Source organism: Mytilus californianus, unplaced genomic scaffold (assembly GCF_021869535.1).
Source record: "Mytilus californianus isolate M0D057914Y unplaced genomic scaffold, xbMytCali1.0.p SCAF_21, whole genome shotgun sequence".
In the NCBI taxonomy this organism is placed as follows: Eukaryota; Metazoa; Mollusca; class Bivalvia; order Mytilida; family Mytilidae; genus Mytilus; species Mytilus californianus.
Window position 1 is genome coordinate 1,178,342 of NW_026262670.1, and position 21,758 is coordinate 1,200,099.

Sequence of the window (21,758 nt, forward strand, 5' to 3'; positions counted from 1 at the left end):
TGAACACAATTTATTGTCTGTAAACTGTAAACATGCTTGTTTTTTGGCCCCTTTTTGACCCCTTATTCCTAAACATTTAGGGCAATTACCCCCCAAACTCAATTCCAGCTTTCCTTTCCCTTTGTGATATGGAACCTTGTACATGTTGTAGTACAATTTCATAAAGATCCATACACAAGTTATTGTCCTGAAACTAGAATAATGCTTGTTTTTGCCCCTTTTTGGCCCCTAATTCCTAACACTTTGAGGCAACTACCCCCAAAATCAATCCCAGCCTTCCCTTTGTGGTATGGTACCTTGCAGTACAATTTCAGAGAGATCCATACACTTGTACACAAGTTATTGTCTGGAAACTATAAAAATGCTTATTTTTGGCTCCTTTTTGACCCCTTATTCCTAAACGTTGTGGGCAATTACCCCCAATCTCAATTCCATCTTTTCCTTTGTGATATGGAACCTTGTAGTACAATTTCAGAAAGATCCATACACTTAAACACAAGTTATTGTCATGAAACTAGAAAAATGCTTGTTTTTTGCCCCTTTTTCCTAAAATTTTGAGGCAATTACCCCCAAAATCAATCCCAGCAATCCCTTTGTGATATGAAACCTTGCGGTACAATGTCAGAGAGATCAATACACTAACACACAAGTTATTGTCTGGAAGTTACAAAAATGATTATTTTTGGCCCCTAATTCCTTAACTAATGATACCATAACCCCCAAAATCAATCCCAACCTTCCTTTTGTGGTATTGAACCTTATGGTAAAATTTCACAAAGATCCATTCACTTAAACTAAAGTTATTGTGCGAAAACCAATGTGTCTTCGGACGACGAAGCCAATGTCATACCAATATACGATAAAAACTGCAAAATTTCTTTAAAATTACTAATTCAGAGGCAGCAACCCAACAACGGCTTGTCTGATTCGTCTGAAAATTTCAGGACAGATGGATCTTTACCTGATAAACATTTTTACCCACGTCAAATTTGCTCTAAATGCTTTAGTTACAGAGATATAAGCCAAAAACTGCATTTTACCCCTATGTACTATTTTAGCCATGTCGGCCATCTTGATTGGTGGGCGGTGTCATTGGACACATTTTTTAAACTAAATACCTTAGTGATGATTGTGGCCAAGTTTGGTTAAATTTGGCCGAGTAGTTTCAGAAGAGAAGATTTTTGTAAAAGATTACAAAAATTTACGAATAAACTGCTTCGCTGAGGGCAGCTAGATACGCCCGCAAAGGTCCAACCCTGAACAGTTGAGGCAAAAATGGACACAATATTCAAGCTTGATTCAGGTCTGAATTTGGATTGTTATTAAATATTTGACATATTATAGGTTTCTGAATAAATGTAGTCAAAGATCTTGAAATTGGTTATATGAATTGAATTTATATTCAATTAAAGATTTCTTGCTGTTGTGCAATACTTAGTAAATCTGTTGTCAGACTATAAACAAATAAAGTTCAATTAATTCTCAATGTCATATTAGAAATTTATGAAAATAAAAAGGGAGCTTACATCAATAGATATAAACAATTCACCAAAGTTTCATGAGAATTGGTGACAGCATTTTTGAGTTATTGTCCGAAAACTGGAAAATCACCCCTTTTTTAATGAATAAAACCCCATAACTCAGAAATGTAAAATGTAAAATTTATAAAATTCTAAAGGGTGCTTACATCAATACATACAAGCTATTCACCAAAGTTTCATAAGAATTGCTGAAAGCATTTTTTAATTTTTGTCTGAAAACTGGAAAATCCCCCCTTTTTTTATGAATAAAACCCTGTAACTCGGAAACGTAAAATCTAAAATTTATAAAAATCGAAAGGGAGCTCATTTCAATAGATATAAACAATTCACCACAATTTCTTGCAAGTTGGTGAAAGCATTCTTGACTTATTGTCCGAAAACTGGAAAATCCCCCTTTTTTTAATGAATAAAACCCCATAACTCGTAAACGTAAAATCTAAATTTTATAAAAAACGAAAGGGAGCTCACGTCAATAGATATAAACAATTCATCAAAGTTTTATGCAAATTGGTTAAAGCATTTTTGAGTTAATGTCCGACATGTTGACGATGGACAGACGGACGGACAGACGGACAACGATATACCATAATACGTCCCGTAAACGGGCGTATAAAAACTCTAATTTGGCATTAAAATTAGAAAGATCATATCATAGGGAACATGTGTACTAAGTTTCAAGTTGATTGGACTTCAACTTCATCAAAAACTACCTTAACCAAAAACTTTTAACCTGAAGCGGGGCAGACGGATGGACGAACGGACGGACCGAAAAACATAATGTCCCACTACTATCGTAGGTGGGGAATAAAAATCAATGATATCAATACTGACAAAAAATGCAAAATATGGTATCACATAATAAACATTTCTGAAGTAGCAACTAACAATGCATTTAAAGTAAGCAATGGAACATGTTTCAATTTGGGTTATCTCCCTTGTACCAGGAAAATATCTAAATGGAGTTTGGTGACTCTGAGTGTGAGCGTCTTTATAGAACATTTTCTCAGATATAACTTAGAAACTCTGCTTCAAACTGTGCTGATTTTGCAGCAGATTGTGACCTTGTGTCTATGATATAACCTTTGTTGCCACGCCCCATTATAGACTTCTTCATACCTTTATTCTGTGCTGATTTTGCAGCAGATTGTGACCTTGTGTCTACGATATAACCTTTGTTGCCATGCCCCATTACAGACTTTACCATACCTTTATTCTGTGCTGATTTTGCAGCAGATTGTGACCTTGTGTCTACGATATAACCTTTGTTGCCATGCCCCATTACAGACTTTACCATACCTTTATTCTGTGCTGATTTTGCAGCAGAAGGGAACCTTGTGTCTACGATATAACCTTTGTTGCCATGCCCCATTACAGACTTTACCATACCTTTATTCTGTGCTGATTTTGCAGCAGAAGGGGACCTTGTGTCTATGATATAACCTTTGTTGCCACGCCCCATTACAGAATTGACCATTCGTTCATCTTCTTTACATCTTTTGTTGTTCATTCCTGTCAATGGTTGACTACATCTCATCATAACAGCCTGGAAGAACCAAAAAACAAAATGTAATCAATAATGGTGAAAAATATGAAAGAACCTGAAATAACCTGCACATGTTAACATTCCAACAGGAGCAACAAAATAAAAATTATCAAATCAACTTTACTTTGAAGTGTCATATCATTCACCATATGGAAAATTAAAGTTTATAACCACAAATCAATTCTCAGTTATTACATTAAATGTCAACCTCCATTTTCATAGATTGTCAACCTCCATTTTTATAGAATGTCAACCTCCATTTTTATAGAATGTCAACCTCCATTTTTATAGATTGTCAACCTCCATTTTCATTGAATGTCAACCTCCATTTTTATAGAATGTCAACCTCCATTTTTATAGAATGTCAACCTCCATTTTTATAGAATGTCAACCTCCATTTTTAAAGATTGTCCACCTCCATTTTCATTGAATGTCAACCTCCATTTTTATAGAATGTCAACCTCCATTTTCATAGAATATCAACCTCCATTTTTACATTGCGATGACCATGAGGGCATTCTGATGTATTGCTATCGCCTAGATTTCTATTACGTAACTTTCGTTTTGTATAACATCTATAAACAAGATAAATACGCGGATATTAACAAGTGCAAACTAACATTCCTTATTGTTTGTTATAAATACATCTCTTCAATGAATACTGATAAAAAAAATTTTGTTTAGAACATAAATTAATAATATAAAAATGTTTTGTCTTAGATACATATATATATATATAAGTAAAAGATCATTGATAATATCTATGCACATGTACTGAAAAATTGTGTTAAAGCATGCGGAAGAATATCCCAAGAATGTTTTGCGACAATCCCACCAAGGACCAGTAACTCTGTAATTGTTTTTGCGGGAAAATATGAATGCCTACTCATATCCAATCTTTTAGAAAAATTGAATTTTTACAGAAGAGTGTCCACCATGCACTTGCACAGCACTTTTATTAGAATAGTATAATAGAATGATATACAAATGGATGAAAATTATATATATATGTAACTGTTATATTTAAAAAATAATTCATGGGGGCTTGAATATATCGTGATTTTACCACGGGTTGGCTCTTTATGCTAAATTTTTTACCCTGAGCGATAGCGAGGGATAAAATATTGGCATAAAGGGACAACCCGTGGTAAAATCACGATATATTCAAGCCCCCATGAATTATTTGGATTCTAATAGGATAAATACGGCAATTCTTTTGGATCGAAGCGCTCTAGGTGAAGGCAAATATTTGCCGTTCCCATAAACAAACGCACTATTCAATTGACGTAAAAGAACATAAAAAAATTGGATTATATCACATTTCAGCATCGTTTGTTTACGTTTTCTTGTTGTGATGATTTTCGGTTTCACAAGCGTGTATTTTCCCATAAAATGCTTATATTCTCACGTCATCGTTCTATGACGTCAGGAAGCTCATTCATAAAAAGGCATATGACGTGGGAGTGCGATCGGAACAGCTCAGACAATATATTCATATTTTACCACGGGTGTGTACTCAAAGCGTTTGAAGGACGTCATGTTAGAATAATATAATATATAACAACAAACCAGTGTATACTGATTTGTATCACTACAATATAATAGTTTAACTAATTACGGTGAGGTTGAATTTCCTGTCATTTATTCATCATCCACGCACGAACTTGTCTCAGAAAAAAATATATCTCTGTACATTAACCTCAGTTTCAGGTATAGAGATGTGATTTTTTTCTGTGACAAGTGCTTTTGACCATCCACAAGAACTTGCGGTTATCCGATGTTCAGTACTTAAGTACTTTGATTATAGAATGTCAACCTCCATTTTTATAGAATGTCAACCTCCATTTTTATAGAATGTCAACCTCCATTTTCATAGAATGTCAACCTCCATTTTCAGAGATTTTTCAACAGAATCATATCTGAACAAATAAAGTGAAAATTACATGAATTAAAAGTGTGTTACCCTACGGTCTGTATGAATTGAAAAAATTTAACACTGGTACCTTTGTCTGTCTGTGATAATAACTGAGAACAGGGAACCTGCCATTCTGTCTGAACTGGGATGCCTTTATAACTGTTTCATCATCTATGGATTTAGGTACAATCACAGCATGTGGATAGGATGCACAAACCTATAATATTAATCAAATATTTTAATATATTCAAGAAAAAAATCAAATTAAAAAAAAAAGTAAACATTTCCAAACTAATTTCTTGAAAAAATAAACTGTTGACACACACACACATGGCTTGTGTTTTGTAATTTTGATGATATAATGCAAATGTTGAAATCAAATGGCAATTCAAATTCAATGATCGATGACTTAAGGTGCAGGGCCAAATAACCACCATGGAATTGTGAAATGCCAATGGTTATAAAACTGCATACCAAATACCATTGAATTACCATAAGTGGTTCCCTTTAAACAACCCTAAACACAAACTTTAACTTGTAAACTATGTAAAAGTTTCAAAGTCAATGAACCATGATGAGGGGTGGGGCCATATAAATCAAAGCCAAACTATCTCCATGGAAATGTAATGGTGCCAATGCTACATTAATATATCTGCATACCAAATATCGTTAACCTGCCACTAATAGTTCCCCTTAAACTGACCAAATCACAAAATAATACATGTAAAGTGTACTTTAGCAAAAGTTTCAAAGTAGATAGACCATGACTGAGGGGTGGGCAAAATAATCTCCATGGAAATGAGATGACCCAATGCTAATACAACTGCATACCAAATATCATTGACCTACCACTAGTGGTTCCCCATAAACTTGACATTATCACAATTATGAAACTAATACATTGTTGACACAGCCACAAGAAACAGCATGCCTATGTCTTGCTTTTTTTACTTCGTTGACACATGACAAAAACTGTCCTTTGGCAGACTTGTTTTTCATCAAATAAGAGATGTGCTTTTTTCCATCAGGGCTTTAAAAAAAAATGCCTATCAAATTCAGGTTCTTGTTAGCCTGATTGTTTCAGCGAATGACAATTCAAAATTAACACTGGACAAGAAAATGACTGCCAAATGATAGCAATAGTGATCACTTATCCTTTTGACAAGGTGTCCCTTGAGGTTAAAAGAAGCATATGAAATATGTCACGATTTGTTCACTTATTCATACGCGAGTAATATACCTTATAATCTTTGTTAACATAACTAAGTCTCCATTCCTCAGAGCAATCTTTAAACCGTGTGTATTCATTCTCTGGTAAAAACGCCTGCCAACCGTCCTCTAATGGCTCAAATCCAGCTCGATAGAAAAATGGATACTTCAGGCTAATATCATCTATAAATAAATTCTGACCTACTTAGATACTGTTGATACTGGAATTATTATTGTATAATACAACAAATAGCTCTATTTTCGGTGTCATTTCATAGACCACTTCGGCTGTTGTCTGCTCTTTGGTCGGGTTGTTGTCTCTTTGACATATTCCCCATTTCCATTCTCAATTTTATCACTTACTGTTATTTGTAATAACAACATAAATTCAAGTTCCATATGAGCTGCGTCAGATAGAAATTGACACTGGTACCTTTGTCTGTCTGTGATAATAACTGAGAACAGGGAACCTGCCATTCTGTCTGTCTGACCTTATGCAAGTGAACCTATACATTTACATGTAGGAATCTGATGTTCAGTAGTTGTCGTTTGTTGATGTGGTTCATAAGTGTTTCTCGTTTCTTATATAGATTACCCTACATCAACTGTCAAGATGAAGAATAGGAATAAAAGCCCTGTTCTTTGATAGTTTTCTATGTATAGCGTGCGATTTTGTCCCATGAACATTTACTCCATATCCTTTCATTTTCTATAGACCGTTGGTTTTCACGTTTGAATGGTTTTACACTAGTAATTTTTGGGGCCCTTTATAGCTTGCTGTGCGTGTGAGCCAAGGCTCCGTGTTGAATCTTTGATCTATAATGGTTTACTTTTATAAATTGTGACTTAGATGGAGAGTTGTCTCATTGGCACTCATACCACATCTTCTTATATCTATATAAGACTTTGACTTATTTTGGAACATTCAAATACTAAATAAAAGTGTTTTATTCTTATAACAACTCAATTTTCAAACAGTGACAGACTTTCTGTAGAGATTTCTTGAACCTGAAAAAGGTTAACAGATGTATTGATATTCATTTGCATAAGGATGATAAGGTTGATTTCAATCCAACGCTGCTCATATATCAATTATTATTTTGACATTTAATATGCAATTATTTAGATGTTTGGTTGATGTTTGAGTCAGCAGCTTTTAACACACTTTCAGATGGGTCATAGTCACAGAAAGACACATCAGTGTTTTGATGAAAACATATTAATAAGCAAATTGTATTTTGAAATGTTCAGCTTTAAAACGCAATGCTGTTTGACTTTTGTCATTTTACAACATGTACAAAATAAAACCAAACCAAGGATCTGAAATATTTATCACACATAAGTTAGTGAGCCCTTGCCAGTCCCAGACCAGGTGGTCATATGAAATTAAAAGTTTTTTTTCTGTCTTTCAATTTACTTGGTTATTTTTTCTTTGTTGGGAGGCTCTCACTGAGATTGGGAGAGTTGACACCGTTGTTCTAATTAAGTTTTTATTAACTAAAATGTAGATTATGGATTAATGTACATGAAAGGATGACACTGTAAATAGAAATTTATTAGCAAAAAGGAATATAAAAAAATATTGAAAGTGGTAAAAAAAAAAATTTTTGGAAAAAGAGGTGTCAAAAATAAAATTGACCAATGGGAAACCCTTTAAATGTCTGTAGTATAATGTTTTCTTTTCATATAATATCATTTTTTAGTCTACTGGGAATGATGGCGTCGTTTAAAATTATGGTTGTGTGTATATGCACTCATTCCAAAAATGTATTAATCTGGAAAATAAAAAGAAGAAAATAATAATAAAACCTGTTCAGCAAAACCAACAATTTCTCTCCTCTTTTCATGTGTACCACTTACCAACATGAGACAGTTTCTCTATAGATGATGCTACATCTAAACAATCATCGCCACCGTTGAATTCTAACTCTATCATCTGCAAGTCTTTACATCTCAAAATCAGTATATATTTCCCATTTGACTGGGTCATTTTTTTCTCTGTACTGTCAATAGCACTATGTAGAAGCTGAAATAACATAAACTGTTGACACAGAGATATGTCTCGCCTTTTTGTTATTTTGATACTGTGGATTCATTATTATTCATTGGATACAATTTTCGTGGATACAGGTGAACCACGAATTTAAATGTTCAACAGAAGAATTTTATATAGGCTCGTATGCAGACTTTGGCAAAACCATGAAATCAAATATCCGCGAAAATGCAAGTTTTCCTCAATCCACAAAAATTGTTATCCACGAAAATAGATGAATCCACAGTAGTATAACAGTATAATGCAAATATTGAATTCCATCCAAATGTCCTAACAGGAGGGATTGTGCCTGATATTCATATGATGAAGACATAATCTTTCAATCAGTTTAATTGAGGTTTGGATCTGGCATGTCAGTAACTGCTAGTAGTCTGTTGTTATTTATGTATTATTGTCATTTTGTTTATTTTCTTTTGTTTCCTATTCTGACATTGGACTCAGACTTCTCTTGAATTGAGTTTTACTGTGCGTACTGTTTTACGTTTGTTTTTTCTACATTGGCTAGAGGTATAGGGGGAGGGTTGAGATCTCAAAAAACATGTTTAACCCCGCCGCATTTTTGCGCCTGTCCCAAGTCAGGAGCCTCTGGCCTTTGTTAGTCTTGTATCATTTTTTATTTTAGTTTCTTGTGTAAAATTTGGAGTTTAGTATGACGTCCATTATCACTGAACTAGTATAAAATTGAGAATGGAAATGGGGAATGTTTCAAAGAGACAGTGACCCGACCATAGAGCAGACAACAGCCGAAGGCCACCAATGGGTCTTCAATGCAGCAAGAAACTCCCGCACCCGGAGGCGTCCTTCAGCTGGCCCCTAAACAAATATGTATACTAGTTCAGTGATAATGGACGTCATACTAAACTCCAAATTATACACAGGAAACTAAAATTAAAAATGATACAAGACTAACAAAGGCCAGAGGCTCCTGACTTGGGACAGGCGCAAAAATGCCGCGGGGTTAAACATGTTTTTTGAGATCTCAACCCTCCCCCTATACCTCTAGCCAATGTAGTAAAAACAAACGCACAACAGTACACACACAGTAAAACTCAGTATAAGAGAAGTCCGAGTCCGATGTCAGAATAGGAAACAAAAGAAAGTAAACAAAATGACAATAATACATAAATAACAACAGACTACTAGCAGTTACTGACATGCCAACTCCAGACCTCAATTAAACTGATTGAAAGATTATGTCTTCATCATATGAATATCAGGCACAATCCTTCCTGTTAGGGGTTTAGTAGTATACCGTCATAAAATATATGAGAAGAACATAACCCGTGTCATGCCAACAACTGGTTTTAGAATAAATGTGTTTAATTCCGATGCAAAGACCCTATAAGTGAATCAATATTAAAGCCAAAATATGCAATCTTTAATGACCTGACAACAGTATCGTAACTATATCCCTTCTTAATAAGTCTGTTTAAAGGTTTTGTTAGCTTTTGAGGTGAATATTGACACTTTTGTGCTTTGTAAAGAATATTACCATAAAAGATTGGATGTGAAATACCTGAACGTATAAGATGTCTGCATGTTGAGTTATATTTACGAATGATGTCCTTGCATCGATGATAAAATTAAGTAATTATTTTGACTAGTTTATGATATCAAAAACCCTGGTGTAATAATTTTTCAGTAATACATAAATTTCTCTCGCTAAAATCTAATACGTTGTTACATACACGAGCGAATCGTACAAGCTGAGATATATAAACACCATAAGATGGTGACAAGGGAACGTCACCATCTAAAAATGGATAATTAACGATAGGAAATGAAAAATCATCTCTTTTATCATAAATTTTTGTATTAAGCTTCACGTTAATGATATAGATATCAAGATCGAGGAAAGGACAGTGGTCATTGTTAGTATTAGCTTTATTTAAAGTAAGTTCAACTGGATAAATTTCTTTAGTATACACACTGAAGTCGTCATTATTGAGAGCCAATATATCATCCAAATATCTAAAAGTATTGTTAAATTTTTGTATCAGATGTTGTTTCGATGGGTCTTTGCTGATTTTAGTCATAAATTGTAACTCATAACAATACAAAAACAGGTCCGCAATAAGTGGTGCACAGTTAGTCCCCATTGGAATTCCGATAACTTGACGATATACGGAATCTCCAAAGCGAACAAAAATGTTGTCAAGTAAAAATTCAAGGGCAGATATAGTATCAAAGCATGTCCAATTGACATAGTTCTTTTGTTTGTTGCTACTAAAAAATGACCTAAAAGAGTTTGAACATATGTATTCGCATTCCGACTTTTTAAATGCCCATTTAATTAGGTGTGTGAATTTTTTTCTTAATAAGAATATGAGGCAAAGTGGTATATAGGGTAGAAAAATCAAAACTTTGAACAGATTCAAAATCACCAATATATGCATGTAATTTATCAAGTACTTCCAATGAGTTTTTGACACTCCAAAAGTAATTAATTCCACTATTTTCAAAGGCCTTATTTGAACAATTTATTATCAGGTTTTTGATTGTACCAAGTGTACTAGTAAGTAGAATAGACAATTTAGTAGTGGAACAATGACTTGAAGACGAAATAAATCTATATTTGTAAGGTGATTTGTGTAGCTTCGGAAGCCAGTACATAGTTGGGACTTTCATTGTATTTGGTTCTGCTTGTAAAGAAGTAGCTAATAGTTAATGTTTGTTACAGATATCGTTTTCTGAAAATGAAGTCAGTTGGAATGTTGGTGAATTCGTGATTTCCTTTTGCAGAACTTCAATGTAAAATTTACGTCAAACTATAATGATATTATTAGCAGCTTTATCAGCCGGGACAAAAACAAATTCCTTGGCTAGTTCTTTTAGTTTATGTTTGATACGAGAAATAGGATTTTTATGGTTGTTGTTAAGAGTAAAATGTTCTTTAAAATGTTGTATACGTATATCAACTATCTTCATTACTGAATTAAAAAAAAGAGTCCAAAGATTTTTTGTCAGCTTTTTCCTTTGTTTAGGGGCCAGCTGAAGGACGCCTCCGGGTGCTAGAGTTTCTCGCTGCATTGAAGATCCATGGGTGGCCTTCAGCTGTTGTCTGCTCTATGGTCGGGTTGTTGTCTCTTTGACACATTCCCCATTTCCATTCTCAATTTTATTAAACATTTAAAAAAAAACATTCAAAGTCAATGAACCATGACTTCAGGTACAGGACCAAATAATCTCCAAGGAAATTAAAAATGCTAATGCAGACTGCTTAAATAAAACTGCATACCAAATACCATTGACTTATCATAAGTGGTTACCTTAACACAAAACAGTCAATAGACCATGACTGAGGAAGCTGAGCCAAATAATCTCCATGGAAATGAGATGTGCAAATGCTTATGCATCTGCATACAAGATATCATTGACTTATCACAAGTGGTTCCCCATAAACTGACCTAATCACAAACCAATACATGTTAAGTAATCAAAAGTTTCAAAGTCAATAAACCATGACTGAGGGGGCAGGCAAAATTATCTCCATGGAAATGAGATTTGAAAATACTAATACAACCAATACATTGTTGATACTGCTGACAAAAGAACATTATACGTAAGTCTCACTTTTTGAAAATTGGCATATATTTCCCATTTGACTGGGTCATTTTTTTCTCTGTACTGTCTATAGCACTGCATTGCAGCGTTGAATATACAAAACAGGGATGATTCCTCATTCTTTAAATAGGTAACCTTGTTCAAAATTGGGATTTTTTTCGATGGAATTAGATTTATCAAACTAACACAGTCATATAGAAAACTAGAGGCTCTCAAGAGCCTGTGTCGCTCACCTGTATTATTTACTGATGCTTTGGAAATCATGTAAAATAAGGTTAAAATCATAATTAATAGTATTAGATATTAGATATTATAATGATATCTAAGATAATAACAAAAAACTGCAAAATTTTTGTAAAATTACTAACTCAGGGGCAGCAACCCAACAACAGGTCGTCGGATTTGTCTGAAAATTTCAGGGCAGATAAAACTAAATCTGATGAACATTTTTGCCACCTGTCAGATTTGCTCTAAATGCTTTAGTTTCAGAGATATAAACCAAAAACTGCATTTTACCCCTATGTTCTATTTTTAACTAAGTTGGCCATGATGGTTGGAAGGCGGGGTCATCAGACAAATTTTTTAAACTAGATACCCTAATTATGATTATGACCAAGTATGTTTAAATTTGTATCAGTAGTTTCAGAGAAGAAGATTTTTGTAAAAGATTACAAAAATTTACGAAAAATTGTTAAAAATTGCCTATTAAGGGCAATAACTCCTAAAGGGGTCGACTGACAATTTTGGTCATAACAACTTATTTGTAGATCTTACTTTGCTGAACATTATTGCTGTTGACAGTTTATCTCTATCTATAATAATATTCAAGATAATAACCAAAAACTGCAAAATTTCCTTAAAATTACCAATTCAGGGGCAGCAACCCAACAACAGGTTGTCAGATTTGTCTGAAAATTTCAGGGCAGATAGATCTTGACCTGATAATCAGTTTTACCCTCGTCAGATTTACTCTAAATGCTTTGGTTTCAGAGATATATCATATAAGCCAAAATCTACATTTTACCCCTATGTTCTATTTTTAGCCATGGCGGCCATCTTGGTTGGTTGGCGGGATCATCGGACACATTTTTTAAACTAGATACCCTAATGATGATTGTGGCCAAGTTTGGTTAAATTTGGCCCAGTGGTTTCAGAGGAGAAGATTTTTGTAAAAAGCTAACGCCAACGGACGACGACGGACGCCAAGTGATGAGAAAAGCTCACTTGACCCTTCAGGTCAGGTGAGCTAAAAACAACTCGGCATAATTCCTAATTAGACAACTATCACTCAGAGCATGAGTTCCATGGTCGTGGTTAATGTAGTCTGGGTGTTGTGAGTGAGGTATATTGTTGAGATGCCTATTATCCAATTTTATATTTATTAATTAATGTGTACAACTTACCTTCAATTCCTCATGATTTTCTGATCTAGAGGACAGTATTACTTGATGCCCTGTGATACACAGTGTACCAGTGTCCAGTGACAAGTTTAATGGATGACTATAACTTACCCACAATTCCTCATGATTTTCTGATCTAGAGGACAGTATTACATGATGCCCTGTGATACAAAATGTATGAGTTACAAGTTAAATGGATGACTCTAACTTACCTACAATTCCTCATGATTTTCTGATCTAGAGGACAGTATTACTTGATGCCCTGTGATACACAGTGTACCAGTGACAAGTTTAATGGATGACCATAACTTACCCACAATTCCTCATGATTTTCTGATCTTGAGGACAGTATTACATGATGTCCTGTGATACAAAGTGTACCAGTAACTGATTTAGTAAAAGGACGCTTCATACAGACATTCTCTACCGTAGGGGTCTTGATAAATTCTGCAAATTCCATTTCTTAATTGACACTACAAAAGAAAGAAATAAGTGAACACATACAGACTCTATAGAAGATGACTGTACATTGCCAATAGCAAAAATACATGTGTACGTTTTTTATTGTGTTTCACATGATCTAGAAAGACAAAGGGGGAGACTTGTACATGTATACACATAAAACATTTTGTGGATAAACCATGTCATACTTTTAGAGCATGTATTGTTTATTGTTGTATTTGCCTTTACATTTGTTTTTAAAGAGGAATCTGGATTTGATGGTTGGTTCTGGATAAATATGCCTAAAACAAACTCGACCTACAGCAAACTCAGACTAACTAACTCTGCCTTAAACAAACTCGGCCTATAGCAAACTCAGACTAACTAACTCTGCCTAAAACAAACTCGACCTATAGCAAACTCAGACTAACTAACTCTGCCTAAAACAAACTCGACCTATATAGCAAACTCAGACTAACTAACTCTGCCTAAAACAAACTCGACCTATATAGCAAACTCAGACTAACTAACTCTGCCTAAAACAAACTAGGCCTATAGCAAACTCAGACTAACTAACTCTGCCTAAAACAAACTCGGCCTACAGCAAACTCAGACTAACTAACTCTGTCTAAAACAAACTTGGACTATAGCAAAATCAGACTAACTAACTCTGCCTAAAACAAACTCAGCCTATAGCAATCTCAGACTAACTAACTCTGTCTAAAACAAACTCGACCTATAGCAAAATCAGACTAACTAACTAGGCCTATAGCAAACTCAGACTAACTAACTCTGCCTAAAACAAACTCGGCCTATAGCAAACTCAGACTAACTAACTCTGCCTAAAACAAACTCGACCTATAGCATAAAACATTTTGTGGATAAACCATGTCATACTTTTAGAGCATGTATTGTTTATTGTTGTATTTGCCTTTACATTTGTTTTTAAAGAGGAATCTGGATTTGATGGTTGGTTCTGGATAAATATGCCTAAAACAAACTCGACCTACAGCAAACTCAGACTAACTAACTCTGCCTTAAACAAACTCGGCCTATAGCAAACTCAGACTAACTTACTCTGCCTAAAACAAACTCGACCTATATAGCAAACTCAGACTAACTAACTCTGCCTAAAACAAACTCGACCTATAGCAAACTCAGACTAACTAACTCTGCCTAAAACAAACTAGGCCTATAGCAAACTCAGACAAACTAACTCTGCCTAAAACAAACTCGGCCTACAGCAAACTCAGACTAACTAACTCTGTCTAAAACAAACTCGGACTATAGCAAAATCAGACTAACTAACTAGGCCTATAGCTAACTCAGACTAACTAACTCTGCCTAAAACAAACTCGGCCTATAGCAAACTCAGACTAACTAACTCTGCCTAAAACAAACTCGACCTATAGCATAAAACATTTTGTGGATAAACCATGTCATACTTTTAGAGCATGTATTGTTTATTGTTGTATTTGCCTTTACATTTGTTTTTAAAGAGGAATCTGGATTTGATGGTTGGTTCTGGATAAATATGCCTAAAACAAACTCGACCTACAGCAAACTCAGACTAACTAACTCTGCCTTAAACAAACTCGGCCTATAGCAAACTCAGACTAACTAACTCTGCCTAAAACAAACTCAACCTATAGCAAACTCAGACTAACTAACTCTGCCTAAAACAAACTCAACCTATATAGCAAACTCAGACTAACTAACTCTGCCTAAAACAAACTCGACCTATAGCAAACTCAGACTAACTAACTCTGCCTAAAACAAACTAGGCCTATAGCAAACTCAGACTAACTAACTCTGCCTAAAACAAACTCGGCCTACAGCAAACTCAGACTGACTAACTCTGTCTAAAACAAACTCAGACTATAGCAAAATCAGACTAACTAACTTGGCCTATAGCAAACTCAGACTAACTAACTCTGCCTAAAACAAACTCGGCCTATAGAAAACTCAGACTAACTAACTCTGCCTAAAACAAACTCGACCTATAGCAAACTCAGACTAACTAACTCTGTCTAAAACAAACTCGGCCTATAGCAAACTCAGACTAACTAACTCTGTCTAAAACAAACTCGGCCTATAACAAACTCAGACTAACTAACTCTGCCTAAAACAAACTAGGCCTATAGCATGTATAGCAAACTCAGAGTAACTAACTCTGCCTAAAACAAACTCGACCTATAGCAAACTCAGACTAACTAACTTTGCCTAAAACAAACTCGACCTATATAGCAAACTCAGACTAACTAACTATGCCTAAAACAAACTCGACCTATAGCATGTATAGCAAACTCAGAGTAACTAACTCTGCCTAAAACAAACTCGACCTATATAGCAAACTCAGACTAACTAACTCTGCCTAAAACAAACTAGGCCTATAACAAACTCAGACTAACTAACTCTGCCTAAAACAAACTCGGCTTATAGCAAACTCAGACAAACTAACTCTGCCTAAAACAAACTCGACCTATAGCAAACTCAGACTAACTAACTCTGCCTAAAACAAACTCGACCTATAGCAAACTCAGACTAACTAACTCTGCCTAAAACAAACTCGACCTATAGCAAACTCAGACTAACTAACTCTGCCTAAAACAAACTAGGCCTATAGCAAACTCAGACTAACTAACTCTGCCTAAAACAAACTCGGCCTACAGCAAACTCAGACTAACTAACTCTGTCTAAAACAAACTTGGACTATAGCAAAATCAGACTAACTAACTCTGCCTAAAACAAACTCAGCCTATAGCAATCTCAGACTAACTAACTCTGTCTAAAACAAACTCGACCTATAGCAAAATCAGACTAACTAACTAGGCCTATAGCAAACTCAGACTAACTAACTCTGCCTAAAACAAACTCGGCCTATAGCAAACTCAGACTAACTAACTCTGCCTAAAACAAACTCGACCTATAGCATAAAACATTTTGTGGATAAACCATGTCATACTTTTAGAGCATGTATTGTTTATTGTTGTATTTGCCTTTACATTTGTTTTTAAAGAGGAATCTGGATTTGATGGTTGGTTCTGGATAAATATGCCTAAAACAAACTCGACCTACAGCAAACTCAGACTAACTAACTCTGCCTTAAACAAACTCGGCCTATAGCAAACTCAGACTAACTAACTCTGCCTAAAACAAACTCGACCTATATAGCAAACTCAGACTAACTAACTCTGCCTAAAACAAACTCGACCTATAGCAAACTCAGACTAACTAACTCTGCCTAAAACAAACTAGGCCTATAGCAAACTCAGACAAACTAACTCTGCCTAAAACAAACTCGGCCTACAGCAAACTCAGACTAACTAACTCTGTCTAAAACAAACTCGGACTATAGCAAAATCAGACTAACTAACTAGGCCTATAGCTAACTCAGACTAACTAACTCTGCCTAAAACAAACTCGGCCTATAGCAAACTCAGACTAACTAACTCTGCCTAAAACAAACTCGACCTATAGCATAAAACATTTTGTGGATAAACCATGTCATACTTTTAGAGCATGTATTGTTTATTGTTGTATTTGCCTTTACATTTGTTTTTAAAGAGGAATCTGGATTTGATGGTTGGTTCTGGATAAATATGCCTAAAACAAACTCGACCTACAGCAAACTCAGACTAACTAACTCTGCCTTAAACAAACTCGGCCTATAGCAAACTCAGACTAACTAACTCTGCCTAAAACAAACTCAACCTATAGCAAACTCAGACTAACTAACTCTGCCTAAAACAAACTCAACCTATATAGCAAACTCAGACTAACTAACTCTGCCTAAAACAAACTCGACCTATAGCAAACTCAGACTAACTAACTCTGCCTAAAACAAACTAGGCCTATAGCAAACTCAGACTAACTAACTCTGCCTAAAACAAACTCGGCCTACAGCAAACTCAGACTGACTAACTCTGTCTAAAACAAACTCAGACTATAGCAAAATCAGACTAACTAACTTGGCCTATAGCAAACTCAGACTAACTAACTCTGCCTAAAACAAACTCGGCCTATAGAAAACTCAGACTAACTAACTCTGCCTAAAACAAACTCGACCTATAGCAAACTCAGACTAACTAACTCTGTCTAAAACAAACTCGGCCTATAGCAAACTCAGACTAACTAACTCTGTCTAAAACAAACTCGGCCTATAACAAACTCAGACTAACTAACTCTGCCTAAAACAAACTAGGCCTATAGCATGTATAGCAAACTCAGAGTAACTAACTCTGCCTAAAACAAACTCGACCTATAGCAAACTCAGACTAACTAACTTTGCCTAAAACAAACTCGACCTATATAGCAAACTCAGACTAACTAACTATGCCTAAAACAAACTCGACCTATAGCATGTATAGCAAACTCAGAGTAACTAACTCTGCCTAAAACAAACTCGACCTATATAGCAAACTCAGACTAACTAACTCTGCCTAAAACAAACTAGGCCTATAACAAACTCAGACTAACTAACTCTGCCTAAAACAAACTCGGCTTATAGCAAATTCAGACAAACTAACTCTGCCTAAAACAAACTCGACCTATAGCAAACTCAGACTAACTAACTCTGCCTAAAACAAACTCGACCTATAGCAAACTCAGACTAACTAACTCTGCCTAAAACAAACTAGGCCTATAGCAAACTCAGACTAACTAACTCTGACTAACAAACTCTGTCTACCATTATTTATTCAACACATGTTGGAAGAAATAAAGTGAACAAACTCAGCCTATCATTGTAGATTCGTCACTAGAAATAAAGTGAACAAACTCAGCCTATCATTGTAGATTCTTCACTAGAAATAAAGTGAACAAACTCAGCCTATCATTTGTAGATTCGTCACTAGAAATAAAGTGAACAAACTCAGCCTATCATTTGTAGATTCATCACTAGAGTATGCTTGCTCTGTTTGGGAACCTTACTTACAACAAGGAGGGCTGCCCGTTTTGTAACCAACAAATAGACAGACACCCCCAGAGTTGGTAACATTGGTAAAATGTTACATCACCTTGAATGACACAGCCTCTGATAGAAGAAAATATTCAAGATTGGTAATGCTGTTTAAAATAGAACAGGAAAAAAGTTGCAATATCTAAGAACAACAAACTATTTCCACAAAAAAGACATACATTCTTTTTTATATATACAAGACATTCAAATTTGAACAATTTAGAAGTTGTGCATGCAGATTCAATAGAGGCATTCAAGACAGCACTACAGAACCACCACCAATAACAACAGTGCTTTCTCCACTGTGTATAAAAGCCTAAATAGGATATACATGTACCCATACAGATACACTACATTACTTACAAGTAAACATTTTTCTCATAAGATTTTTTGTGATATGAGTTGCTGGACCTTCAAGCGGTATTGTGTCCATTAGCTCCCAAAACATGTTCACATCCTACTTGTTCGCATCCCACACATTTGCACCCTATTTTTTATTCAGATACAGGTTGAATTATTACATGTATTAAATGTATTTTCAGATGCATACATGTATATATATCAAAATATTTTCATGAATAAAAATTAGTTTATCATGTTTATTTAAATGATTATTTTTTTGGGCCAATTTTTTTGTAATAATGGTCCACTATTCCCTGTTCTGTAAACCCTATCCAGACCCTCATGGTCATGCACCTAATAAAAATGTGCTTTGAAGCCCTTTTTTGTTTATTCGTTGTTGTCGTAGCAATGTCACTGTAACTAGTTTGTTAGCCGTTTCGTATCCTCCGCCTTTCTTTTACAAGTCTTAGTCAAATGCCTTTTATGATTTTATTTCTTTTCCAAGTCTTAGAGACAAATGGCTTGGCCTTTGATTATCATGACAATATTCATTATTCATTTCGTCAAAATAATTCACATAATAAAACCTGTTTATTAATGTCACTTTATTTTTTAGTCCGAGATTACTTTGACATCCAACGGCTGTTTTGCCAGACAAGCTGGGGCTGTGGGAGAAGTCCCAAGATTGTCTGGCACCGTGGGAGACGTCCCCAGCTTGTCTGGCAAAACAGCCTTTGGATGTCAGAGTAATCTCCGATTATCTATTTTTTAACAATAAAAACAGTTTTTATCTTTATTTTATAGCAATACACTAACTAAAGCATGAAAAAAAATTATTCAAAACATAACCTTTAAAAAGGATGCAAAGGTGAAAAGGGGCTAACGTGAATGGGAGCAAACCCTGATTTTGGGCGAACCGACCTGTATTCCCTTCAAACATTATCATTGAATAATTTTTTAACAGCAAATTTATGGTTTTATGAAGGTGGATTGTAGATTTCAAAGACCTGATTCTACAATCCCAATACTAAATAAAACTGCCTTTCAAGACCTCATAATTATTTGAATGAAATCATGTCATGGCCACAGTTTACATGACATGTTTTAGGCTTCTTCTTCTTCTTCTTCTTCCTTTATAGTACAGGCCTCCCATGGGAGTATTATCGTACTGTTTTATGTACATGTTCGATGTGAGAACAAATGTGCGGGTAAGTGCGAATTATCTACAGTGAAAATGGTGCTTCTTTAAAATAACGATAAAAACAAGGTTGTACATCTATCGAAGCTGGACCACTTGCACACCCCTTTTGAATGATTCAAGGGTTGTACAGCTTACTAAGTGTTGTGGCAGTCCATTCCAGATTCTGATGGTATCTGGGAAAAACGAGTATCGATATACTTGAGTCCTGGCAAAAGGAACGAGGAATCGTTCTTTGTGTCCTCTTACTGTTGATGTTACTGGCTGTAGATTTGTAGTTGGTATGGCAATCAGTTCGTGCACTACTCTATAAAACATGATGACCTTACATTGAGCTCTCCTTTCCTGTAGCGTCTTCCAGTTTAGTGCCTGTAGCATTGATGTTACGCTACTTGTTCTTCTGTAATCATTAAGTACAAATCGTGCGCATCTGCGTTGTATAGCTTCTAATTTGTTTATGTTGTCCTTAGTAGATGGATCCCAGATGGTGCTAGAGTATTCCATGAGTGGTCTTACAAGCGTTTGATAACATAAAGCTTTAGTTTTACTAGGACAGTTTTTGATGTTCCTTTGAAGAAAAGCTCGGGTGGAGTTAGCTTTCTTTGCGATGTTGTCAATGTGTTTGTTCCAACTCAATGTTTTGTGTATGGAGACGCCAAGATATTTCGCAGAGTCAACCTCTTCTAGGATATGGCCGTGGATGTTATAGTTTGCCTTAACTGTTTTTCGCTTTGTTGTTACTCTTAGGAGTTGACATTTTTGGGGGTGGAATTCCATCTGCCAGTCTGCCTCCCATTGTTGTAGTCCATCCAGGTCGTTTTGAAGGGTGTTCACATCTGTTTCGTTTCTTATTTGTCGGTAGAGAAAGCAGTCGTCTGCGAAAAGTCTAACATTTGAAGATGACACATACTCTGGGAGGTCATTTATAAAAATAAGAAACATCAGCGGGCCAAGCACGCTACCCTGTGGGACTCCAGACTGCACTGGCGAGGTTTCTGACGATTCTCCTTCCAGGAGTACACATTGCTGTCTGTCATCCAGAAAGTTTCTCAGCCATTTTATTGTTGTCCCTCTAATGCCATAATGGTCGATCTTGTACAGTAGACGCTCATGTGGGACTTTGTCGAAGGCCTTTGAAAAGTCTAAGAGAATTAGATCTACTTGCTCTTTATTGTCGATGTTTTTTGCTAGGTCTTGAATTGTGAGAATCAGTTGGGATTCACAGGACCGTTCTTTTCTAAAACCATGTTGAGCATCAGTCAAGATGGAGTGACTTTCTAGGTGTTTGATAATATTGGTACAGATGATATGCTCCAATAGTTTACATAATATTGCAGTTAGTGAGACAGGTCGGTAGTTTGATGCTTGGCTACGATCCCCTTTCTTAAATATTGGTACGACATTCGCATTTTTCCAATCAGATGGTAATGTGCCTTGGTTGACTGAGGCTTGAAAAAAGGTGGTAAGTATTGGTGATATTTCAGAAGCTATTGATTTCAATAATCTTGTAGAGATTTCATCTGGCCCTGATGCTTTATGTATGTTAAGATTTGACAGTAGTTTGTGTATTCCGTTTTCCCAATTAGTGATGT

The 21,758-nt window shown here is 35.4% G+C and overlaps 1 protein-coding gene across 2 annotated transcripts in view; it reads right to left on the reverse strand.

The window, feature by feature from the left end:
- LOC127731944 (myotubularin-related protein 9-like) overlaps positions 1-21,758 on the reverse strand; it is a 40,602-nt gene that overhangs the window by 17,129 nt on the left and 1,715 nt on the right. For both annotated transcript variants that reach the window (XM_052240878.1, XM_052240877.1), the window contains exons 2-6: positions 13,539-13,698; positions 8,069-8,234; positions 6,240-6,391; positions 5,088-5,216; positions 2,928-3,084 (exon numbers count right to left, since the gene is read on the reverse strand). In XM_052240878.1, the coding sequence (XP_052096838.1) occupies positions 2,928-3,084; positions 5,088-5,216; positions 6,240-6,391; positions 8,069-8,234; positions 13,539-13,685 (751 nt within the window). In that variant the 5' untranslated portion in view covers positions 13,686-13,698. The remainder of the gene's footprint in view (positions 1-2,927; positions 3,085-5,087; positions 5,217-6,239; positions 6,392-8,068; positions 8,235-13,538; positions 13,699-21,758) is intronic.